At 35.6% G+C, this 26,367-nt stretch overlaps 2 protein-coding genes and 1 non-coding gene across 4 annotated transcripts in view; 2 read left to right on the top strand and 1 right to left on the bottom strand.

The window, feature by feature from the left end:
- The first annotated feature begins 1,165 nt into the window (after window positions 1-1,165).
- LOC124836716 (asterix-like protein) lies at window positions 1,166-4,940 on the top strand. Its single transcript, XM_047311890.2, has 3 exons — window positions 1,166-1,375; window positions 1,474-1,574; window positions 4,711-4,940. The coding sequence occupies exons 1-3, from the start codon at window positions 1,235-1,237 to the stop codon at window positions 4,772-4,774; spliced, it is 306 nt and encodes a 101-aa protein (XP_047167846.1). The 5' UTR covers window positions 1,166-1,234; the 3' UTR covers window positions 4,775-4,940.
- A 3,392-nt stretch (window positions 4,941-8,332) lies between these two features.
- LOC124836713 (pre-mRNA-splicing factor ATP-dependent RNA helicase DEAH1-like) overlaps window positions 8,333-26,367 on the bottom strand; it is a 30,437-nt gene continuing 12,402 nt past the window's right edge. For both annotated transcript variants that reach the window (XM_088106118.1, XM_088106119.1), the window contains 13 exons: window positions 26,293-26,361; window positions 25,724-25,792; window positions 25,476-25,565; window positions 25,009-25,095; window positions 24,684-24,799; window positions 24,536-24,602; window positions 22,716-23,756; window positions 22,410-22,472; window positions 21,616-21,739; window positions 21,437-21,537; window positions 10,010-10,072; window positions 9,850-9,922; window positions 8,333-8,701 (listed from right to left, as the gene is read on the bottom strand). In XM_088106118.1, the coding sequence (XP_087962244.1) occupies window positions 8,649-8,701; window positions 9,850-9,922; window positions 10,010-10,072; window positions 21,437-21,537; window positions 21,616-21,739; window positions 22,410-22,472; window positions 22,716-23,756; window positions 24,536-24,602; window positions 24,684-24,799; window positions 25,009-25,095; window positions 25,476-25,565; window positions 25,724-25,792; window positions 26,293-26,361 (2,016 nt within the window). In that variant the 3' untranslated portion in view covers window positions 8,333-8,648. The remainder of the gene's footprint in view (window positions 8,702-9,849; window positions 9,923-10,009; window positions 10,073-21,436; window positions 21,538-21,615; window positions 21,740-22,409; window positions 22,473-22,715; window positions 23,757-24,535; window positions 24,603-24,683; window positions 24,800-25,008; window positions 25,096-25,475; window positions 25,566-25,723; window positions 25,793-26,292; window positions 26,362-26,367) is intronic.
- TRNAM-CAU (transfer RNA methionine (anticodon CAU)) lies at window positions 9,161-9,234 on the top strand. The gene has a single exon. It is a non-coding gene; the product is annotated as a tRNA-Met (tRNA).

Genomic DNA, 26,367 nt, shown 5'->3' with positions numbered 1-26,367 from the left:
CTACGACTCAGGCCGACTTGACTTGACCTTCAATCTGGAAGACTTGTTTCGATCGTCGACTCGGCTAACTCGTCTCAATTGTCAGTTTTACCTAACTCGTGTCAATCGTCATCATAAGCTGACTCATCTTGTCCTTTTGTCCCAAACCAACTCAACTCGATCTTCGTTCTGAATTAACTCAGTTCAACTTTCATCCTAGGTCAACTCAGCTCAACCTTCGTCTTAGGCCGACTTGTCTCGAACATCACAAATAGAATGGTAAGAGAGTGAAAAGGAGTAGAATTTGAAATTTCTTATACTTTTCAAGGTATTTGAAAATTTTCTATTTTATTCATTTGAATTACATTTCAAAATTTCTTAAATTTAAATTTATTTCTAATTATGTTATTCAAACAAATTATTTTAGTTCATTTTTTTTAATTTTTTAAATAAATAAATTATCTTTTTAAATTACCTCGAACAAACATAAGGAATGCATGAAAACAAAATTTGTACTATTATAAGAACTTAATTTTTTATCCGGAGATTGAAAAATCTTATCATATCATTGTTTAAAAATAAAAGTTCAATATATTATAGAATTGTACAATTATAAAACTTTTAAAAGAACTTATTCATCAAATTATGTAGTAAAAATTTAACTTACATAAAATCTTTCTTACATCAATCCAACTAATTATATAATTTTAAGTTTTTATTTTTATTTTTATTAATACATATTTACAAATTATGATCATATTTTTATAGCTCTTATTAGAATTGTCAATATTTAGAATTAGTTACTACGATAAAAGAAATAAAAATTAACTTTCTTTAATTATTATTAAAAAAATGTTATTAAATTTATAAAAAAAATATTCACAAGAAAATACTTATAAAATAAACATTTTAAAAAAACATTTTTTTATTAAAATAGTTAATTGAGTTAAAAAAATGATTATAGTATTTAACAAATAAAATTATTTATATTGGTAAAGATAATTATACTCAAAACAAGTTATAATAAACAACTCTTTTATTAAGAGTAGTTATACATATATATATATATATATATCCTTCTTTAATATGTAAGATAAGAGATAAAATTACAGATTAATTAATGAAATAATTTTTGTAATATAATCCTTTATATATTGCAGATTTCGCACTATAAATATTAAAACAACAAGTAAAAGAAAATTTACTGAGAAACTAGTCAACACCTGTCTCTGGCTTTCGAAGAGAGAAATCGGAGATGTCATCGCATACTAACGATCCCCGTCAGCCATCGGCGGCGAGACCCTACGTGGCACCGCAGATTGCACCGCAGGACCTGCCGATCGATTACGCCGGATTCATCGCCGTCATATTTGGCGTCGGCGGCGTTATGTTTAGGGTTTGTATTTGAAGCACCTCTTCGCCATCGATCTCACTGCAGAATTTTCGTTTCGATGCGTTAACACTTTTTTCTTATTGTGTTATTTGTGAAATCAGTACAAACTGAGCTCCTGGCTGGCACTCATATTCTGCGCGCAATCCGTAGCGAACATGCGGAATGTCGAGAACGATCTCAAACAAGTTATGATGGCTATGATGTGAGTTTCTTCGTTTTCCTCTATTTGAATTCCCGTTTGCTTTTTCTTTAAGAGATTTGTTCGTGGATCTGATTGTGTGATCTGTTCTTTAAAATAGAAGCATAGCAAAAGGTTGAATAAATGTTCTTGGATTTGGGAGGTAGTGTATTTTCCACCGTTTCAGATTTTTTTTTTCAAGTTTCTGAATTACATATAGACTTAGGGCTCGAAAGAATAGGAATAGGTACATGCGTTCTTAAGGGTACGGAATCAGGAAAAAAAATGTAGGCAAAATCAACGAAGTCAGATTTGGAGGCTTAGGGCGTGATGAATAGGAAATTGAAATCGGCAGTAAGGATCTTTCCCTTCCTTTTTTTGGAAGTTAGTATTGTTTTACTCATTTGTTCCAGAAGTGTCAGTAGTATAATCGAATGAAACTTTTATTTTTATAAGGTTCAGTGTCGATTATCCTTGAAGACAGGAACCTGCTAAATAGATGACACTCAATATTTGCCTTTGTTAGGGATTGGATCATAATGAGAGGATTGATGTTTAATGTAGAATTCTAGATGTTCGACAAGCTAATTGATGACATTAATCTGGCCTCTGATATCTGAACCGTTTGCTTGATGACATTAATTTGTCAGCGTTTATTCGTCTCACCAATCCATCTACTTCTAAAATAAAACTAAAAGGACGGATCACCATGGATAGTGAACCACCAACCATCCCACATGATTTATAATCCATTGGATCAACATGAGATATTCCAAAATTCATTGGTTGGACATAGAGAGAATGAGTCTGAGACTCAAAGGCTATTTGGGAGTAAGAATGTGTATAAATATCGAACATTATTTTCAAAAAATATTTTAAAACAATAAAATACAACATAGCTTTTCTTTTTTTTATCAAACGAGTCATGGATGATGAATTGCATTTTTCTTTTTTCATTTTACTAATTACAAATTTTAGATGTTTTAATTATGTATGTTTTACAATCCATTTCAATTCAATTCAAAATGCATCTTAATAAAATGTTTGGGTGTTTTATAGAGAAGGAGAAGAATGGCTCATAATGGAATAGAACATGTTGATCTATTGTTTGGTTGCTTATTTTTTTTGTCAAGGAACGGGACTAGGATTTTCTCCCTTTCCATTCCGCCCCCTTCTGTTACTTAACTCCACAACTGTGTTTAAGTATGTTTTCCCTTTCATCCTCTATTGCTCACCCTATTTCCAGCTTTCCAAACATAGCCCTCAACAAACAACAAGAACACGACAACCTTATTTCACTAGATAGGTTATATGAATAACAGCCTATTGGGCTTTATCAAAAAATCATATTTTCATGAATTTTATCCATCATGAGATCCTATTTCATAACTTCTTTCAATATCATTTTTGTTTCCCTCTACTCGTTATATACAGAAGACAAGCTTCTGGTTTTTTTCTTTCAATTCTTCAGGGCACTCCCAACCTTTTTCATTCAATAGATTCCTTTTACTGCAGAATTTTTTACTTTAGTGGAGTATATGCTTTGCCCCAATCATAGATTAAGTAAATGTTGAATCTTGTTCAGTCGAGTAGATAGGACAGCTACGTCTCACAGGTGATTCCTTCACCTGAAATAGTTATAGGATTGCTGACCAAATCATTTAAGTGCATCGTAATCTTGGTCATTATTTTTAACTGCTTACTATGTAGGTATTCCTATCAAGTAACAATGTTCTTGTGTATGGACTGTTAAAAAGTAACCAATATTATATATGGTTTGTAATGTCCCTGAAACTTTCTGAAGCATGTTTCAACTCTTACAAGGTTTTTCTCTTTTATTCTGCTTGTATCTGTTGTACTGCGTGCAAGTTCTTCATGTTCTTACTATAAACCCTGATGTCTCAATTATGTAACATTTAAGGCTTATACAACTAAAGATTGACTTAAAAAATGGCTGGCCCTTGAATTTGTTTCCTAAGTTTGAGACTTCTCTCATGACATGGCTAAATACCTAGCAACACAGAACAATAGTTAGAGATGGAGAGCACATGTTTAAGGGGGTATTTGAAGTACATAGAGATTTTGGACGGAAATGTCGAAGTATAAGACAGGTAACTTTACATCTGGATAAATGAGTATATATGGATAGCGTTTACTAGTTTTAGGAATGTTTTTCAGAATTCAAATAATGGGAGAAAGAATGTCCGGTATAAAGAAGTGGGGACTGAGCCAATAGTCGGGTAGAAAATTACTTGCATTCCCATGTCATGGTAAAACTGCATATCCTTCCATTATGACAGGGTTAAAAGTCAATGAAAACATGAGAATGGTACTTTTGGAGAAAGGAAAAATGCCCCAAAGATGTTGTGAAAACTCGTTTAAAATATTGAGGATGTTGTGTTGTTTGCTTTTTTGGAGAATAGTTTAACATTCTTTGGAATAAATGCAACCATAGAGCTTAGGAAAGTGGTAGGATAGTAATGTCATTTTGCTTTTCTTTGGAGCTAGCATTAGATGGATGTGTCGTCATAGTTGTGGTTCATCAATTAGGCTTATAGGTTCAAGTCTCCTTAAAACTCTATGGACAGGAAATCCTCTTCAAGATAGGTCCAGGAAAATAATCTGTAATATGTTATTGAAAAATGTTAAATTGTTGTTTACTGAGTTATTTTACGTTGACAAAAAACTGCTAAAGTTTGATAACTTGTTCCCGCACAAAAAATACATTGCATAATAACCTTTTTTGTTCTGTTTGGATTTTTCATTGCACACATAGAATAGAGGCAAAGGTTTTGGATATATATATTTTATGATAAGAATTTTGCCTGTAAGAATGGTGAATCTAATCTTCTATACCACCATACTAATATACTAAACACAACAGTTTGGTTACTTGCACCTTTTTAGAAGTATATGATTTGGGTATGGCTGAAATTCTCCAAAGGTTTAACTTGCTGTAGTATTCTAAAATGCAAGTGATAGTATATTAGCAGTTACATGCACACATAGAAAGACATGTGATTTGCAGCATTTTATTTTTCTTCATTCTTCTGTGGCAACGTGAACATAAAATAGTTTGTCCTCAATTCCCATCTATTATAAATTTCGACAGGTTTTCCTGAGTTTTAAATTATTGACTTGATGTTAATCTGAACCTCAGGTTTTCTCTAATGGGATTGATAACAAACTACTTTGGACCTCCCAGACCCGGCAAACAAAGCTGAAATCTCAAGATTTTGAGGTAGAAATACGCCATTTTTTTAAGTGAGGGAAGTTTAAGTTATTCAGTGTTTCCCTTTTCATCATGTCGTCTGTATTAAAGATGCTTGCCAAGTCTGGATAATTTGACGTTTTTCTGATTATATATTAAAAAGATAGTTTACTATGGAATCGAGAGCTACAACATTTTGCACATTTGTTTTTCTAAACATGATTTTAAAAATTAGTTTCAAATGAAATGACTTACCTTTTAAATACATTCGTGACTTTTGTATATAATCTCATTCTCGACCAACAGAAAAATTCTTATATATATTATTGTGTTCCTTTGATGAGAAATTTTAAAGAAAAAATAAATTTTATTATTTTATAAAAGTAAATGGATTAGTGTATGAAATGATTCAAGTTACCAAATTTGCCTTTTTCCTTTTAAAGTTTTTTTGCTTCATTTTATTTGGTTAGAGTGTCGTTAACTTGATTAAAATTCATATTATTGGCTTCATTATATTGTTAGCTTAATTAAGATTTCATATCATAATTTTAAAATTTACCAATAAATAACTTTAATATTTCTCATAATTAGGATTTTCTCCATTAATATCAAATTAAGAATTGTAGACAAGAAAGAAACAAAACTATGAATTGAAATTGAGAATAAAAGAAACGAAACTATAAATTGAAATTAAGAATTAAAGAAACAAAACCATGAATTGAAATTAACAGTAAAAGTAACAAGGTACATGCAGCAAACTAAGGCTCATTTCGGATGTCTCTGTTTGTATGGAATGGTCTCTGTTTGCGTGGAACGGTCTTAAATAAGTTATTGTATTTTATTTGATCTCAGTTAGGTTTTTTATTTTTATAAAATTGACTCAGTTAAAACCTTACCGATAATTAGATTAGACTACGTTAAAATTTCTGTTGATTGGCTTGGTAAGTGCGCAATTTTTATGAAGTGACACCGGTGGAATTTATTTTATTTTAAGTTTTAAATAAAACAGACTCCGATGACTCCTTGCCATGCTCTAGGGGATTGACTTCGATGGTTCACCGTTGCTACAATCTGGTAGTTGTCTAAACCCAGTTTCAATCTGTTGTCTCTAAGGAGTAAACATACTTTATCAGAATCATACACTTCTAAGTTCGAAGAAAACAAAGGTTGGGTAAACTGGGCAAGATCACGGTGATGAAGATTGTGATTTCTTTGATCATATTGTTTGTGGGTATAGATATTTTGGTGGTTATCCATGTCTGCATCGTGGGGAGAGTCTTCAGAGGGAACAATACTGATGAAGAAGGTACTCAACAGGTGCAGAACATGATTGGAATGAAAAGAACGTTGGGTGAAGACAACATTAGTGACCTCAAAAACCTTCCTTGCTTTGTGTATAACGAGCCAGCAGCAGCATCAGCAGAGAGAAGAGGGTGCAGCAGCCCCGTCGATTGTGCTGTTTGCTTAGAGAGTTTCAAGGTTGGTGATTTATGCAGGTTATTGCCCAATTGCAACCACACCTTCCATCTGCACTGTATAGACTCATGGATTCTCCACACACCCATCTGTCCCATTTGCAGAACACGGGTTCTAATTCAAAGACCTTTTGCTAATCAAGAACAAAAACCTCAGGAAAAATCCCAACTCCTCCAATCGCAACATCAAAAAAATCAAGAACAAAAACCCCAAAAGGAAAAATCCCAAATTTAGAAACCCTAATCCCCAATTTCAAGATCAGAACGCAAGAACCAAAAACCCCAATTTGCAAGAACAAATTTCAAAACCTCCAAAATTCTCAAATTTCCAATTCCGAAAATCTTAATCCCCAAATTCGCAAAACGCGACAACCATCAGATCTTCTTTGCGGCTCAACGTGATAAAACACGACAGTATAACCCTATGAATCCACCATCGTTCATGCCGGATCGCACCACCATGAAGACCTCAAAGTAAAGATAGAAGAAAGGTGTTTTCTCCTTCCTGCGGAGCCGCAACAATACCAAGAAAAAGAAAGAAGAATGGTTGGTTCTCTACAAGCCGAAGTTAATCTCCCTGGAGTGCGGCGAGGAGTCCCGGAGTCAGGTCTATGTTTTATTTAAAGTTTAAAATAAAAAAAATTCCACCGAAGACTATCACACTATGTTATGTTATTAAAAATTGGGCAGTCAGTCCAGTCCGATCAAATAAAATTTGAGACAATTTCACAAAAATTTGGATATCCAAATTAAACCTTTTAAAAAATTAATGACATGAACCATTCATACTACTACTTTATCGCCTTCTTCTATTTTATTTTAATTTTATTCAAAATTCTCAATTGCTTTATCAGGGCTTAACATTTGCAATGGTCCAGCCCGATAAAAATGACAATAAGATAAGGGAATTGTTTTCCCTTACCCTCCAACATCTCGACCTACATCAACTTTTTTAAAAAAATTATTTTAATTTTAATAAATATTTTTATTCTTTTTCTTTTTTATTAAAGTCACAACGAGATTTCCAAATCTAATTTATAAGTTTTTTCAAATTTCATTTTTAGATTTAAAATTTAATAATAATTGAATTTAAAATTTTAATATTATTTAATATATGTTTGTATCTTAATAATTATTAAAATACAATTTCTATTACTATAATAACTATATTAAAAAAATAATAATTAAAATCAAATAGTAATAATGAAAAAAAATTGATTTAATATATTTAAATATATTAAAATATTAAATTAAATTAAACAATTATAAAATTTTAAATAAAAAAATAATTTTAAGATATCCAAATCGGTTACATTAACAATTTTTCTTTAAAATTTTGTTTTTTATTTAAAATTTAATAATTTTTAATCTAATTCAATATTTTAATATAATTTAATATATTTAAATATACTACATCTTATTTTAAATTATTTTTTTTACTTTTTTCTTTATTTCCATTATTTTTATTTTTATTTTAACTTTTTTAATAAAATTATTATAAAAATATAAATCATTTGATAATTATTAAAATATAAAAATACTATAAATAATATTAAAATTTTAAATTAAATTAAATAATTGTTAAATTTTAAATAAAAAAACAAAAATTATTTTGCAGTAAGTAAAGGATAAGAAATGGTTTAAATATTACGCACTGGAGCCATTTGTTGAAAGATTTGTGGTCGCATAAGTCAATAAACCTAAATTCTTCATTACTGTATATCCGTAGACTTGATACGTTAAGATAGAATTGTAGAATTATAACTTATTTATTTATTTAGTAAAACTAGGTGGGGAAAGAAAAATTAATTGGAATCTAAAAAGAAAAACTAAAAGAATTAATATCTAAGTAAAACTAATGAAAAAAAAAACAATACATGATATCTAATATAATGATACATATCATTCATCCATCTTGTTCCAGATATGGGGACAAAACATCTCAACCATAGAATGATAGGAAACTATTTGCTAGATCAAATGAATTTGTTCATGCTGCTTCCAAAATATTGTGTTACCCTTGTGAAATTCGTTAGTATAAAATAGCAATAACAAAATTGAAACAGAATTCACTTAAAAAAAATGAAAAAACAACCTAACAGAGCAAAATTTGTTGGTAATTTAGTAATGAAGTCAGCACAGGCATGGAAATACAATGCTATAGTACAATATTTACAGTACATATCCCATGATTATAATCTTTTGACATCTCAATTAGACTAATATGCCAAAAGTACCTAAAATATCATTACAAACAAAAAGAAGATACACTCCTAGTGTGATAAAAGTCCAACCTTATATAAGTTGGTATAGTCGTGTATCATTTAATCACTTCTGTGTACTCCTGTGGAAGACACGCCTAAACATATCCCATGTTTCAGAGACATTTTTTTCTTCTTCCAAAAGTGTCATTTATTTGTCCTCTTGTACCCGGCCTGCTCCTCGGGGCATTTTTTTCGAATACGCTGCCATAAAATTTGATACTCAATAGCTATATGGCATAAATAACATTCTTATAACAATCAAAAAATTCGAAGTTGACTAATAATATGCTATATGCTACTTGAGCAAAATAAAACAAATATATATCAAATAAAACAAAATAATATCTAAGAAACAAACAGATTTAATATATCTTTGAAATAGTTTTAATACTATGATAATATTTTATTATTGTTTATGGGTGAGTTTTTAATACTCTCTTGGAAAAAAATATGAATGAAAAATCCCGCTGAATTTAATTGGGTCCATGAATCTAAGAAATAGCGAGAATTCTTGATTTCTCTCAATATCTCTCTCAATTCGAAAATCCAGGATTTGAATTGATGTCCTTTCATCGAATCCTCCTAATTGCATTGATTTATCCGAAAGATTTCACTTCAATTGGAATTTGGTTATTCACCATGTACGAGGATTCCCGCTAAGCATCCATGGCTGAATGGTTAAAGCGCCCAACTCATAATTGGCGAATTCGTAGGTTCAATTCCTACTGGATGCACGCCAATGGGACCCTCCCTCCAAAAAGTCTATCGGATTTTTGTTCAAGAATGAAATCTTATTGGAACTGTCCAGTTCACCCTTTGGAACCATATCACATCCTCGATAGGATGAAATAGGATGAATTGAGACGGTATTTTGTAAGTACATAATTATCTTGAATAAATTCACTATTTCTTTCTTTTCCGATCGCCTAAACCTAGTTTCTAGAAGAATGCTTTGTGTTAAACCTAGTTTCTAGGAACATATTCTAGAACCATCTAGTTTTCCCTCTCATTCACAGTATTTGATGTATCTCAAAAACTACTATAAATAAATATGAAAACTTAAGAGAAGGCAATACATACTCCCAAATTCATTCTAATTTATTTGTATTTTTCTCACGTACTACTAAACAGCTAAAGATGCATTAACAGTATGACAACCTATAAATTAGAATCATCATTAAAACATGTGGGATAACATCCACAAACTAATGGCAGGATCATAGCTAGAATCCAATAACAGGACTCTTTATGATATTTATAAAGAAAACTTGATTAATGCTCAAAGGGGAAATGTTGCTAACTCCTTCTAAAAATATAATAGCAATATGAGAAAGAGAGAGAAAGCATACAGTCTTCAACATCCTTAAGCTGGTAATAGTGGGGCGCAATCTCCACCAACCACTCCGGCTTTAATTCTGTCACCTGAAACATGAGTATTCAGTTTCAGCTATTGTCAGATATCCATCGAAAAAAGTCATGAAACATGAAATAGGTAACAGTTGGAATTACCTGTCTCATATATTCCTTGGTTGTGAGTACTAGTTCATGGTATATAACCCATCTAGGAAGAACCTATAAGAGAAACCAAATGATGAAAGAAACAATTAGATCTTTTATACTGTTAGAATGTAATCAGCTATTACAGATTTGAGGAAATTAACCCCTACATAATATAGGAAATTAGGATGATCGATTCCTAATTATTAAGTGTTTTTATTATAATTAATTCTGTAAAATAGTATAAATACATATTGTGTTGATCTACATTAGATACACAATACATTCAAAACATATATAATTCTATATGGAATCAGTTGCGTAGGGTTTCAGTCTTGGATCTTTTTTTGCAGGTTAACAATGGCCACTATGTGCTCGTGTTATCTATCACCGAGCCTCTGGTGACCACTACAATCAAGACCGTCTTTCTCTGGTGACCACCATGCTTAATTTGCCACTCTGATCATGTTAGAAAGCTAAAAGTATATAAGAGGAGTAAGGACCGTATATACATTGATACCGAACGGTGGATATGGAAGGAGGAATAGAAGAGGAGGGCCGATCAGTAACATTGAAGGCCGAGTGGAAATGTTGAAGTAATATCCGAACGGTAATGTGTTCACACCGAACGGTGTTGCATTGGAGGGAGCTAATGACCGAACGACTCAATAGCGGGGAAGTTTGTTAGTTGTTCATAGAGAGAAAGAGTATAAATAATTTCAGAATAGGGGAAGAGGGATCATATATTTTCATTTTGGGTATAGACTGGCCATATTTGCCAGTGGAGGAGAATAGGCCTCTTTGGGGAAGATTGTACTTGTATTTTCTTTCATGTTACAGAATCAATAATACATACATACATACATACATACTTTCATTTGTGTTGTTTGAGTATTTGAGTGAGAAGAGAAGGTAGATTTAGGATACTCGTATAAAGTAACCTAATAATTGGTCCGACCTGCCGGATCCAAATTGGAGGGAGAGCAAGATGGAAGGGAGGATTGGAGAACCGAATCGAAGGGAGGATGAACGCGTTGGAGCTAGCGGGAGAAGAATTGAAGGCAGACAATATGGGCATTCGATAGGACTTGAAAGAGTTGACGCGAGTGGTAGAGAGGTTGGCGCGAAATCTAGAACGGAATTCAGAAGGAAGTCAGGGGTCAATTAATGACAATCGGCGGAGGATAAGAGAGTGCTCGGAGGGGAGAAGAGAGAGCTCGGAGGAAGGCAGCGATGGGATGGATTGCTCGAGCGGACAAATTCTTCGAGATCCAAGGGGTAGGGGAAAAGGAGAAACTCCGATTGGCCTTTGTCTGCATGGAAGGCAGCGCCAACTACTGGTTTCGATTTTGGAAGACGAAGGTAACGGAACCCAAGTGGGAAGAATTTTGTGATGCTGTGGTGCGGCGGTTCGGTGGGAGAGAGCGGGGAACTGTGTTCGAAAAATTAGCATCGCTGCAACAACGAGGGTTTATAGAGGATTATGTGCAGGAGTTTGAGATGCTAGTCGCCCAAACAAGAGGAGTGACTGTTAGATTTTAAGTTGTGTGTTTATGTTAATTGGGCTAAGCCCATTTTGTATTTAGGGTTTAACCCTTATCTTACATTATAAATAAACTACCCTATGTGTATGCTAAACACATAAGGGAGATTTCTCCTAATCTTCTCTATTATTTCACATGGTATCTGGAGCACAGGAATAGTTCCCGCCAACTCCACGGTCTCCGGTACCCATCACCGCCGCTGACGCTGCAGTCGCCGCCGCCGCTGCCATCGCCGTCATCGGAGTTCCAGAATCGACCGACGACCACACCATCGGAATCGTCTCGGCCGGGCGACCACCATGGTCCAAAGATCGCGGCGAACGGACCACCCACGCGCCTCCACGCGTCGCCGCAACCGTCACCGCTGCCGCCGATTCCCGCCGCGCGTGCCGGCGCGTCGCCGGAGATTTCCGCCGCCGATCAGCACCGCCGTGATCGCCTCCTCGCCCTCTTTCTGGATCTGTGGTCGTTGCGTCAATCGGAGCACTTTGGATTTTTAGGGTTTCTCCCTCTCCATGGCTGCCCAACTTGATGATCAGAGTCGGTCTCGCCAACCAGGTAAAGGACGTCCAAAATGTGACCACTGTGACAAGCTAGGCCACAAAATTGATAGATGTTATGCGCTTCATGGACGTTCTCCTCGACCTATAGCAATGGCTAATTCTGATCCACCTCCCTGATCACCGTCTGCAGACCATCCTACTTCATCAAATACCATAAATAACCCTGTACTCTTTCAGGAATTTCTCAAATGGTATGAGGACCGTCAGCACTCTAGTTTCACTACATCTGCTTCTGTTATACGCACAGGTACCCCTTTTGTTGGTCTGACTCTCTCTCGGATCTTGGGTCCTTGACTCAGGCGCCACCGATCATATCACTGGTAACAAGTCCTTGTTTTCTTCCTTGTCATGTCCGGATAATTTACCCTCGGTAACGATGGCTGATGGGTCTAGAGTCTCATCTCATGGTATTGGTACTGTTCATATTTTTCCGTCCATATCCATTGATAATGTACTTTATGTCCCTGGGTCTCCTTTTAACTTATTGTCCGTAAGTCATCTAACTCGTTCCCTTAATTGTGTTATTTCATTTACCAAAGATTCTGTTTGGTTACATGATTGGCACAGGATGTGAGTCTCATGGCCTATATCATCTCAGCCCTTCTCCACATGCTGGCGTAATCATGGAGTCACCATCCCTTCTTCATGCTCAGTTAGGTCATCCAAGTCTTGCCAAACTGCAGCAACTTGTTCCGAGTCTGTCGAAATTATTAAGTTTGTCGTGTGAGTCTTGTCAGTTAGGTAAACATACTCGTAGTTCCTTTCCTCGTAGTGTTTCACAAAGAGCGTCATCCCCCTTTTCATTGGTTCATTCTGATATTTGGGGACCTAGTCGTGTTAAGTCAACTTTCGGATTTCAGTATTTTGTTACCTTTATTGATGACTATTCCAGATGTACTTGGTTGTTTCTCATGAAGAATCGTTTTGAGTTGTTTTCTATTTTTCAATCTTTTTTCAATGAAATAAAAACTCAGTTTGGGGTTTCTATTCGCACTTTACGCAGTGATAATGGCCGTGAATACCTTTCTCAACCGTTTAAACATTTCATGGCTTCTCATGGCATTCTTCACCAAACCTCATGTGCCTATACCCCTCAACAAAAAGGGGTGGCTGAGCGCAAGAATAGACACCTTATTGAAACAACTCGTACCTTTCTCATTCATGGTCAAGTACCCTCACGTTTTTGGGGTGATGCTGTTCTCACGGCATGTTATCTTATCAACCGCATGCCATCTTCCGTCCTAGATAACAAAATCCCTCATTCTATCTTATTTCCTCAAGACCCTCTACATCCATTACCTCTTAGAGTTTTTGGGTCTACATGTTTTGTTCATGATTTTAGTCCTGGTCTTGATAAGTTATCTCCTAGGTCTCACAAATGTGTCTTCTTAGGATTTCCACGGTCACAAAAGGGCTATAAGTGTTTTTCCCCTTCCCTCAATCGTCATTTTATCTCTGCTGATGTCACTTTTGATGAATCTTCTTTTTACTTTACACATCTATCTTCTAGTTCTGTACCTCTCCCTGTTACTGTTGATATTCCTCTTATCTGTGATCCTTCTGGTGATGCTCCACCCATTGTGTCTCCTCCTTCTTTAGACTCTCATTCACCACAAGATTGTCCTTCACCACCACCCCTTCAGGTTTATAGTCGCCGCAATTGTCTCCCTCATGACTCACTTCCAGTGCCGCCTCCTGTGTCTCCTCCGGCTCCAGCAAATGAGTCTGACTTGCCTATTGCCCTCCGCAAAGGTATACGCTCTACCCGTAACCCTTCCCCCCATTATACTGTTCTTAGTTACCACAGATTATCTCCATCTTTTTACACTTGTCTCTCATCCATTTCTTCTGTGTCACTTCCTAAATCTGTGGGTGATGCCTTAACTCATCCTGGCTGGTGTCAAGCTATGCTGGATGAATTAAGTGCTTTACAGAAAAGTGGAACTTGGGAGCTTGTCCAATTACCATCTGGAAAGTCTCTTGTTGGTTGCAGGTGGGTGTATGCTGTCAAGGTTGGCCCTGATGGCACAATAGATCGTCTGAAAGCTCGACTGGTTGCCAAAGGCTACACACAGATTTTTAGTTTGGATTATGGTGATACTTTTTCTCCAGTGGCAAATCCTTATATGGCCTATTCATTGCCATGGCCGCTCTTCGACAATGGCCTCTTTACCAACTTGATGTCAAAAATGCTTTCCTAAATGGTGATTTGCATGAAGAAATTTATATGGAGCAACCTCCTGGCTTTGTTGCTCAGGGGGAGTCATCTGGATTGGTATGTCGTCTTCGCAAATCCTTATATGGCCTAAAACAATCCTTATATGCTTCCAACCACTGTAGGCCCCCATCACCTCGTTAGTTAGTGATGGCAGTCCCCGTAGTTTTGTCGCTTCCAACCACTACAGGCCCCATCAGTCAGTGATGGCGATTTAGTCCCTACAGTTTTATAGTAGTCAACCGCCGCTGCAGTCGCTACCGCCTCAGACAAACGCAACTGCATCAGTTCTTCTTGGGCTAGAGTTTAGCCCGATCTTCTTGTGATACACGGCTAGGTATCACCACTTGGGAGTTGTCCAGCAAAGAATTTTGGACCTCCAACGTATCTGTGGATCTTTGATGTCTTTGTTTCAGCATTGTAGCTTAATATTTTGTTTTGTTTTAGTGGTCCAGCAACTGTGATATTCCACATTTCCGCCGTTCACACTGAGGGGGAGTACGTTTCCAATACATTGCAAGTCACATATATATGGGTGTAGTCCCTGCAGTTTTGTAGATTTCAGCTACTACTGTTGATCCCGTCACCCATTCATCATTGATGAGGATTTAGTGTAGTCCCTGCAGTTTTGTAGCTCTTAGCTTTCAGCTACCACTGTTGATCCCGTCACTCATCCATCATTGATTGGGAATCAGTCCTTGCAGTTTGTCATTGTCCACCACTGCTCTCCTTCATCCACTTTTGAAGTTGAAGTTTCACAAGCTGTTGTTAGTCCATCTATGTTTGCCTCACACTCTTGAAGACAAATCATCTAGTTCAACACTGAGTTCATCTATTCCAAGCTTAGTTCATACAATTTGTATGCTCTAGCTTGAGGGGGAGTGTTAGATATATTATATCTTTTATCTTTTAGTTAGTTTGTTATTATTTCTCATTTGTATTTTGGGCTTAGCCCATATTTCTTCTATTATAAATAGAGAACCCTATGTGTGTATTTTACACAAGGGAGATTAATCTAAATATAGTTTTTCACTATATTCAACATAGATGATCAGTTTAAGGCTAAGTCTAATAAATCATATGTAAGAAGGACTAGAAAACATATAGGACAGAATGCTTGGAAGGACGTAGCAAAGTTTATATCTTTTGAAAGTGATCCAGTTAATTATGTTGAGAGAGACTTAATACACAATGCCTACAAGGAGATAGCATCTGGTATTGAGTTGGAGTGCGGTAGTGAGGCTAATGTTCTATCAGGCCTTGATTTACAGGAAACTGGACAGGGTAAAGGGCTTATTCCAGTTCTTTTTGAATATGCACTGGGAATGAAATTTTTCACTTATGGCCAAACTGGACGGATATGCCTTTCTGCACTATATCTATCAAGTGGCTACTCTTTCAATTTATCATGGATTTGCAAAGCCCTGAAAAGTGCTACAGCGAAGGAACCAGCAGCAGCCAAGGGAGGAGACACCCCAAGTCTTAATACAGAGCAAGAGGATGGTTTGGACTTCAACCTTGAGGACAAGGTTGATATTGAAGGGGAGGGTAATGTTAGGAAGCTAAAAGAATATAAGAGGAGTAAGGATCGAACGGTGGATATGAAAGGAGGAATAGAAGAGGAGGGTTGATCGGTAATGTTGAAGGCCGAGTGGAAATGTTGAAGTAATATCCGAACAGTAATGTGTTCACACCGAACGGTGTTGCATCGGAGGAGGGAGCTAATGACCGAATGGCTCAATAGAGGGAAAGTTTGTTAGTTGTTCGTAGAGAGAGAGTATAAATAATTTCAGAATAGGGGAAGAGCGATCATCATATATTTTCATTTTGGGTATAGACTAGCCATATTTGCTAATGGAGGAGGATAGGCCACTTTGGGGAAGATTATACTTGTATTTTCTTTCAAGTTACAAAATCAATATTACATACATACAGACTTTCATTTGTGTTGTTTGAGTATTTGAGTGAGAAGGGAGGGTAGATTTAGGTTACTCGTATAAAGTAACCTAACAGATCAGCTGATGCATGCACCCATAAACGCGGCCTCTTCCTGGCACATTCGTATCATGCGCCTGTCTCCACTTGCGTTTTTCTCACTATTCCAGCACAACCCACTTGCCAACATGCCCTTTGCCCCCTTCCTCAAAGCCAAACACCCCTTTCTAAACCCATTTCAAGTACTTTTCCCATGGCTTCCGAAAGCTCACGCTCAAGTACCCCTTCTGTAGTTACTTTTACCACTCTTCTGCTGATTCCATGTGAAAAATTGATCGACGAGCAACTATAACGGTTGGGCTGCTGCTGTCCAGCTATGGTTTTAGGGTCAAGGTCGTGCCGACCACTTGACCAAACAAGCCAAAGACATTTCGCGTAATGATCAAGCCCAATGGATGCAAATTGATGATGTCAAATTGCAGCCTCAATAGCACACTTTTACTCCTTGTTATAATGTTAGGAACAAAGCCAAGAAAGTATACTCTAACGATGTTCATCGCCTTTACAGTTGTCTCCAACCTTATTATCACTATGAAGCTGGACAATCATGATAACATATCTTGGTAAGCTCGATCACTTAATTGTTGATTTTGAGTCAATCTTGTCGTTTACTAATGATGTAGACAAACATATTGAACAACGTGGCAAGTTTTTTACGGTGCTTGCACTTGCTAAACTTCCTTCTGAGTTTGATTCTGTCCACAATCAAATCTTATCTGCCATGGTTGTTCCATCTTATGACACCTTTAGTGAACAATTACTTCGCCTCTCAGTTCCTCACATATTTGGTCATTCTCTTGCACCTCCAACTGATTCCTCTGCTTTTTACTCACTCTCAATCTTCCTACCATGGTGGACGAAGTGGAAATCGTGGTGGATATCGTGGTCAATGCACTTGTTGCAATTTTTGTCAATAGTATGGCCATACTAAGGCAGAATGTCGTACAAAGGCATGACAACAACACAAGACAACTAATATTGTTCAGGTCAATTCTTCAAAACCATCAGAATGTCGTACAAAGGCATGACAACAACACAAGACAACTAATATTGTTCAAGTCAACTCTTCAAAACCATCAGGTTCCAATTTTCGTTGATGCCATTAATGAGTTTCTCCAATACAAGGCAGCCATGCAACTTACACATGTCATCATCATTGCTCAGTCTGGTAATCATGTAGCCTGTATTTCTCAAACCTCCTCCCTTGGACCTTGGATTCTTGACTCTAGTGCCTCTGACCATATGTATCGCAACAAGTCCCTTTTCTCTCAACTGACTTATTTGGATTCTTTGCCCTCTGTTACCATGGCACATGGCTTTAAAATAAAAGTTCACGGCATTAGCAAACACAACGTTCTTCTAATCTTACCCCAGATTTTGTGCTTTATATTCTCAAGTGTCCTTTCAATTTAATCTCCACAAGCAAGCTTACTCGCACCCAAAATTACTATGTTCTTTTTGCTAATAATTATGTTCTTGTTCAAGATCGGCGTACCAGACAAACGTTGGAGCAGGACACAAGTCTTGAGGATTATACTATCTCTCAATCTGTCACACCAAACTCATGGCTGGTTTGAGCAAAGACACGTGAAAGACAGGGTGGATGTGGTTGTGTTGTGGTAGGAGTAATTTGTAAGCAACCTTTCCAACTCGTTACACCACTTGATAAGGTCCATAACAACGTGGACTTAATTTTTCATTTGGTTTTCATGCTAAGGATTTAAATCTATATGGTTGAATGTTAAGAAAACCCATTACCCTTCATTATAAACCACATGACTCCTGTGTTTGTTAGCTTGAAGCTTCTTTTTCTCTTGGGCTTTGCACAAATTCTCTTTCAACTCTTTCAAAATCTCATCCCTTACTACCTTCATCTAATTAACACTTTCCACCTTGGATGGGATTGTTGTGCCTTTAAAAATGAGAGGAGGATCGCAACCATATAAAGCCTTGAATGGTTTCATCAAGGAATAGGCGTTGTAGTTGGTGTTGAGCCAAAACTCGGCCTAAGGTAGCCAAGTGGGCCACTGTTTTGGTTGAGTTCCTGTGTCATGCACCTTAAATAGGTTTCGAGATAGCAATTCACAACCACCGTTTGGCCATCCAAATGTGGGTGATAGGCAGTGTTGTACTTCAATTTAGTGCCTTCTTGTTTGAAAATCTCCTTCCAAAATTGGCTCAGAAAAACTGTCTCTGTTTGAAACAATGGGTGAAGGAAATCCATGCAATCTGACAACTTCCTTTTCAAAAAGTTGAGCCACCTCCATTGCTGAATAAGGATGAGATAAAGCAAAAAAATGAGTGTACTTTGTGAATCTGTCCACCACCACAAAAATGGTGTCTTTTCCCTTTGCTCTTGGTAGACCTCCAATAAAATCCATGGAGATGTCTGGCCAGACTTGTGTTGGAATTTATAGGGGTTGCAATAACACTGCAGGGGCAAAGGTTCTTTGACAAACTTCACACTGCATAACAAAACTTTTTATCTATTTCCTCATGCCCTCCCAAAATAAAATACCCGCGACTCGTTTAAGAGAATGAAAATTGCCATTAGATCCTCCCATAGGTGTTTCATGCAACTCCTTAATAATTGTAGGAATTCAGGATGAATTATTAGACAACACTAATTTACCTTGGTAGTACAGTCTTCCTTTTCTAATCTCATAAAGAGGATGGGCATTAGGGTCTATCAACAAATTTGTCATGATACCACTTAATTTCTTATCTTTTCTCACCTTTTCTTCCCAACCTTCCCGTTCTTGGGGCTGCAAAATAGAGATGCTACAAGTATAAGCAAATTTGGATAATGCATCAACGAGTGTTTTCTCTGCTAGGTTATATCAGATTTCAAAATGAAATCCAATCAATTTAGTTGTCCATTTGAACTGCTCTTTTGTCAAGAGTTTCTGCTCAGTCAGAAATTTCAAAATTTTATGATCTGTTACGATCATGAAATGTGCCCCCAACAAATAACGTTTCCAATGATGCACTGCTTGCACAATAGCCATCAATTCCCTCTCGTAAATTGATTTGTTTTGGGCTCACAAAGGTTGACTCCAAAAGGCTAAGGGCCTACCATCTTGAAGGAGAACTGCACCCAATCCCTTGCTTGATGCATCTGTCTCAACCACATAAGGCTTAGAAAAATCTAGAACAGCCAAGGTTGTTAAAGTGACACTGCATCCTTTAAGATGGTAAAAGTTTATTGAGTCTCCTCAGTCAATTGAAACACATCCTTCCTCAATAGTTGTGTCAAAGATTTGGCAATGTTTCCATAATCTTGCACAAACCGCCTATAGTAATATCCATGAGGCCCAAAAATCGACGTAAAGCAGTGGCATCTTATGGAGTTGGCCACTTCCACATGGAGTCGTCAAAGAATACTAGGACAAATTTCCATAGAAAAGGCCTTAGAACATCATTCATTAAGGATTGAAAAATAACTGGAGCATTTGTCAGCCTAAAAGGCATAACAAGACTTGAAGAGTTGAGAGAAGCTGAAAAGTCTTATTTTTCACTTAAAAAACCTTATACAACTTACTACTGTATTTATAGGAGACAGTAGTTCTAAAAAGTAAAAGGGCAGGAAGCCCCTAACAAAACCCTAACATAAATATTAATAATAATAAAGACATTATACTTCATAACAAGGAACTCATAGTGACCTTCATGTTAGCAAAATGATGAAGATGAAGTTTTGATGATGTCCAAATCAAGTCATGCGCAATCAAGAACAAGATCTTTTGAAGACTTGTATCATGTTGTAAATCTTTTGTAATAAAGTGTAATTTGTTGTCTAGGTCTTAGATTTCTAGTGGTTGTTGATTCCTTGTAATATGTCTTGTAAAAATTGTGTTTAGAGTCAAAACCGCACTAGAATAATTGATTAAATGGAGTGGTAATCAATTAGTTTTAATCAATTAACACTAGGAATAATCAATTATTATAGCAAAGTCTGAAAACTCAAAATGGCTCAGGAATAATCGATTAACAAAGGTTGTAATCGATTAACATCCATTGGAGTTTTTAACGGTCTTTAGCCGTTGGACTATCTTTCAGGCTTGTCCTTTAATGAATAATCGATTAACACTTAAAATAATTGATTATTACATTAAGAATGGCTGAAAACCAAAATTAGGAGGTATCCATTGCTTAGTCTATAAATAGACTCTTATTTCTCATTCTACGGCATCCAAAACACTTAAGAACTTGTGAATTCTCTGAACCACAACAGAAACTTGTATTCTTGTAAGGCTTGGGAAACTTGGGTGTTTGCGGAGCAATAGAGAGTACTACTGCTGTGACTGAGGAAAAGCCAAATCATCCTTGGCGTGTCTAAGGAGGTTTTCTGAAGAAGGTGTCATGCTTTGTGTGTTGAAGAAGGTGCTCATCCCTTGGTGTGTCTAGGGAAGTGTGGTTCATCTCTTGGGCGTCAAGAGAGGTGTATTCTAAACCTTTCAACTTGTATCTATGTGATTGTAAGTTTGTTTGGTTTTGTGATAGTGAATAGTTAGCCCTTGTTTTTTAGATTAGTAATTGGACGTAGGATTGGTAAGATCCAAATCAATGTAAAATTATTTGTGCAAATTTCTCTCTTCCTTACTCTTTTACTTTGTTATTTTTATCTACTAAGTAAGTTTAATTGAGAGAAAATTTTAAAAGGCACAAGTTTTTGTAAGAAACCAATTCCCCTTGGTTTTTTGATAGTGAATAGTTAGTCCCTGTTTGTGAGATTAGTAATTGGACGTAGGAGATTAGTAATTGGACGTAGGATTGGTAAGATCCAAATCGGTATAAAATCATATGTGCAAATTTCTCTCTTCCTTACTCTTTTACTTTGTTATTTTTATCTGCTAAGTAAGTTTAATTGAGAGAAAATTTTAAAAGGCACAAGTTTTTGTAAGAAACCAATTCCCCTGGTTTTGTGATAGTGAATAGTTAGTCCCTGTTTTTGAGATTAGTAATTGGACATAAGATTGGTAATATCCAAATCAGTATAAAATCATCTCTGCAAATTTCTCTCTTCCTTACTCTTTTACTTTGTTATTTTTATCTGCTAAGTAAGCGGTCCAATAAATCAACATACATTATCACTTATTAGCAACATACAATACCAAAATACCTCTGCCAGCCCTGCACTAGGATGTATGTGAACAGTTTGTGGATGTTTGATAGTTCGATAAGATCCATTCTTTTGGAGTCGAGCAGAGTGTGGGAAAAACCCTGCAGCAGTTAACAATTAGATTCAGTAAACTAAAAGAGTATCTGCAATGCAAGAAATTACCAGTTTTATAAGTTTACCGGAAGTAATAGATTTCTTGATGGCATCTAAATCACTTTCATTTGACATTAGTTCAATTTCAACCCTCTCTAAAAGACCTGCCAGTTGATCACGGATATCCCTTGCCCGTTTCATACTCCTTACCTGGAATTAAGATAAACACAAACAAACTAATAAACAAAAATCATTGCTAGGATGAACAAAAGATAAATAAATTCGAATAAAAGCATTTTTAATTGAGAATCATTGAGGAAATACTCCATTTATAGATCACAATGACAAGAGAACTAAATATAGGCATCAAAGTCACAAGCCTAAATTCAACAAGTTTTAAAATTCTCTTTTATAAAAAGAATACTATCAGCAGAAAAAAGTAAAAGGTAATAGTAGAAAGGATAAGAAAAAGTCAATCAATAAAAAGAAAACGATTAGTAATTACATCTTCTCAAAGCTATATCCACTCTATCTGCAAAAGAAAACCCTCTAAAGTAACTATTAACATGGCACATCACCACTCTCAATAATGAGAACATTGAGGCAGTATTTGGTACAATATTTTTTACACACTTCAATTTGTAAAAAAACTTAATGCTCGTCAAATGAACTAAAAAACTTAACCAAATTATATTTAGAACAAGTTAAATAAAGTAGCATTTCTCCCACCATTTTCACTCAATTCCTTAATTTTCTCAAATCACATTATCGCTACTTATCTTACTTAACAACGTATAAATGTGTATACTACTTTCTTCTAGCACTTCCACTAAATACGGACGGACACGCCAAATAATGGTTTGCAGTAAAAGGTCAATACCTGTATATAATTTTCATAACACCATTGCGTTGAATAATTGGTCTCCTTCCACGAATTATAGACCTGAGTGAAACAAAAATAATAAGGTCTAGTAAAAATTTAGAATGACCCACAAAGAACAATGTGGTCACCATGAACTCAACGGGTGATGCAGCACAGCTCACCGTCATGGTGGATGGCACAAGAAATATATCTAATCTATAATTAGATCAAATAATAGAGTCTAACATTTCACATAAAGGAAAAAATGCATATAGATAAAGTTGACAATCAACAAAATACAGAAAAAGTCAGTAGCAACGGAACCTTTAGCAATGCAATATGGTCTCCAACATTTCCCGTGTGAAAATTCATCCTTGCATTGTCTGCATGTACTTGTTTATCCTTTGGACGGTAAAATATTGAGTTTCCAACAGAAAGCATAGCAGCAATTGAAATGATATCATCTGAACATTTGAAGTTTTCTGAAGCCACTATCATTTTTGACAACATAGGATCAAGTGGAAACTCTGCCATCCGTCTACCGACCTTGGTTAACTCACCGAGCTTATTTAATGCACTTAATGCAAATAGAAGCTCCAAAGCTTTTAATAAGGCCTCAGCAGGGGGAGGATCCATAAAATCAAAGTTCAACAAATCATGAATACCAAGACTTTTTAAAGTCAAAACTACATTTGCAAGGTTAGTCCGCTGTATCTCAGGAACAGTGTTTTCCTCCAAATCATTGTGAAAATTATATGCGGTGTACAGTCGGAAGCACTTTCCAGGACCTGTTCTTCCAGAACGACCTGCCCTCTGATTGGCTGAAGCTTTTGATATGGGAGTTACTAGCAAAGATTCCATTCCTGTTCTAGGATTATAGCTTTTCATCTTAACGAATCCTGGATCAATCACATACTTGATCCCATCAATTGTCAATGACGTTTCGGCAATATTAGTTGCAAGTACCACCTTTCGTGCTCCTTCAGGAGTTGGTTCAAATATTTTAGCCTGTAATTCAGTTGGAAGATTGGCGTATATAGGGCATATTATTAACTCAGCAATTTTAGTCCCCAAGCCTCTAGTTCTATGCTTCAAGATTTCTTCTGCTGTTTCAATTTCTTCTTGTCCAGTAAGGAATACCAATATATCTCCAGGAGGTTGAGTGACATGGATTTGAAGCGACGTGACAATAGCAGCATCCAAGTAGTCAGCCTCAGGAGCTTTCGTGTAGTTTATTTCAACAGGATATCGTCTCCCTGGAATTCTGAATATTGGTGCAGAATCAAAGTAATCACTGAATTTCTCAGCATCAAGTGTAGCACTTGATATCAGCAACTTGAGATCAGGCCGGAATCGAGCAATATCCTGTCACAAAAACAGAGAGTAGACAAGCAGTTTAGTCCTTGAAAGTTTATTGCTGATTGAACAATGATATTTAGTATTTAGGCACATTAATTAAAGAGAAAATTCCACCAGAAGTCGCCCAAAGAACTTTCAAGTACTCTGCTTACTTTTTTCCTACATGGCATTTGCTATATAACTTTAATATAATAGCTGCTCCTAAAAACATAATAAATGTTAACCATCAGACCTAATACAAAATACATTCCTAAATAACATAACTGAACCTAATTAAACAATACACACGTAACTTCATATTTTCAGCCAATAATTGTCCTATCTGCTCCAAATCCCATCAATAACACTGTCATACTAATTTTTTTAACCAAGAAAATTCCACTGAAAGTGCAGTCTGTCAACCACGTGAGTCAAATTCAGAAATATGACTTAAGTTACAATATAACATGTTTAGGGACCAAAATGATAACAAGTTTAACACTTAAATGAAACCATTATAAATTTCAAGGATTCATTTGAAATTTTCTTAGTTTCAAAAAATAATGTGACACTTATTGGGACCAAAATGATTATTTAGCCCAAAAATATTAAGTACACAGGAGGATATTGCAATGTAAAGGAAAACACTTGCAACAGACTCAACCAAATATATGCCCAAAGTGTCTTCAATATCAATAAAAATGCTTATTTTTCAAGAAATAGACTTCAAAACGTCTCAACGCTGAACCTGTTAGAATTATAAACAAGGCAAACAGATTTAGTTCAACACAGAATGTTCTGCTCACCTTTACTAATCCAAACAAAATATCCGTTGAGAGTGTTCTCTCGTGAGCCTCATCCACCATCACAACACTGCAACATTTGCAAACATAATAAGTAAACAATTATAATGCGTCTAACTAAACCCCAAATATGAATCCAAGAAAAGCTCACCTATAACTTGCTAGATCAGGCTCACCAAGAAATTCCCTCAGTAACATTCCATCAGTCATATATTTCAGAATGGTTTTCTCTGATGTACAATCTTCAAAACGGATGGAGTAACCAACCTAAAATTAAAAAAATTCAAATTAAACAATTAAAAGACTAAGACAAGTGAAAGAGAGATGTGCATAATCCACTTACATATTGACAAGAACTCAACATATAATGTGTATATCCATTTTCTAAAAAATGTTAAATCTTCACAGCAAATAAACTCTATAATATAATAACTACAGAAATAATGTTAAAATATTCAAAACTTAGGGCAGCTTACCTCATGTCCTAATTTAACACCCATTTCTTGAGAAACTCGGGCAGCAACACTCATAGCTGCAACACGCCGCGGCTGAGTACATGCAATCTGCAAAGAAAAATATAACCACCTTAGGTTTCGTCATTTTCAATGCCTACAATACAAAAGGTATGATACAATGTATGAAAAGTTACAAGTAATCATAATTGAATGACAGTCAAAATTAAATTATTAAACCATGGCCACTGCTCTTGAATTGTTTTTTTAGGAGTTATAGTAACATGCATGGAAAAATCAAACAGGTAACTACTTTTTCCCCAATATATAAACAATAGTTGACAAGGCCCACAAAACAAGAATAGAGAAAAATAAAACATCAGCAAAGAAGCACAGCATTGTCAATACTTGCACATTGCCAAAAAGTATTAACAGGAGCATAAAATAAGGTTTTTAGATGTTGTAAGCACATGAATGCAATTGAATCACACCATTCCATGCTTTGTGTATCCAACTTCATGAAGATATTGGGGGATCTGTGTTGTCTTTCCAGAACCAGTTTCTCCAACAATTACAAGTACCTAAATAAAGAGAATATTCGAGTTTTAATTTGAATAGACACAATTGTATACAAGAAAATATTTACACAAAGGCAATGAATACAAATACAAAACAGATCATTGACAACAGAGATGAAATTCACTCGTATTCAGTAGAAAGGAATAGAAGGGGAAAATGCCTGGTGATCATGAATAGCTTGGAGCAATTCATCCCGATAGTGGTACATGGGTAACTTTTTCCTCTCCTCCTAAAAAAACAACAAAAAGGTGAATAATATAGTCTCGTTTCAAAAACTAACCCTGCCAAAAGATTGAGATTTTTAATTTTTAATCCTCAAGTTTGACTAACAGCCAACCTCCTTGTAACTTAATTTCTTTCTAAAGGAATTAAAATATAAATAGTATAATTGTTGTAATTATAGTATGAGGAAAATGATAACAGCATACCACTGTTTGATTCATATGGGTTCCATTAAGATTCAAAAGGAAGTTGTTAAAAAGGGAATGGGATCCACAACATTAGTGGATCCAACAAGAATTTCACCCTATACTTCATACAGTTACATAGAAAAGCATGTTAGACATTTAATTGTTAAAGTTCCTCTTAAAATTAATCAGCTATTTTAAATATTTTATTTTCATTTATCTTAACTTCATATTAAATATTAAACAAGAAAAATGACTGGCAAGTGGGTGCCTCTCAATCTACAAGCAGCTATTAAAGTCATGAATAAATTCAAAAGGCTACCTGAAGTGCCTCCAAAGCTGACTTTGGTCTGGACTTTTCAAGAGAATCTTCCAGCTCTTCATAATCAAACTGCAA

The sequence above is a fragment of the Vigna umbellata genome, chromosome 2 (genome assembly GCF_029865625.1).
Source record: "Vigna umbellata cultivar VRB3 chromosome 2, Vumbellata_1.0, whole genome shotgun sequence".
Classification (NCBI taxonomy): domain Eukaryota; kingdom Viridiplantae; phylum Streptophyta; class Magnoliopsida; order Fabales; family Fabaceae; genus Vigna; species Vigna umbellata.
The sequence above is the reverse complement of the archived record's forward strand: the minus strand, read 5'-3'. Positions and strand labels throughout refer to the sequence as shown.

Excerpts from the sequence above, each read along its gene's own strand:
- LOC124836716 (XM_047311890.2), top strand. The coding sequence starts at position 1,235 with ATGTCATCGCATACTAACGATCCCCGTCAGCCATCGGCGGCGAGACCC. Across the intron at positions 1,376-1,473 it reads TCGGCGGCGTTATGTTTAGG|TACAAACTGAGCTCCTGGCT; the intron begins GTTTGTATTTGA and ends TTGTGAAATCAG. Across the intron at positions 1,575-4,710 it reads CAAGTTATGATGGCTATGAT|GTTTTCTCTAATGGGATTGA; the intron begins GTGAGTTTCTTC and ends TCTGAACCTCAG.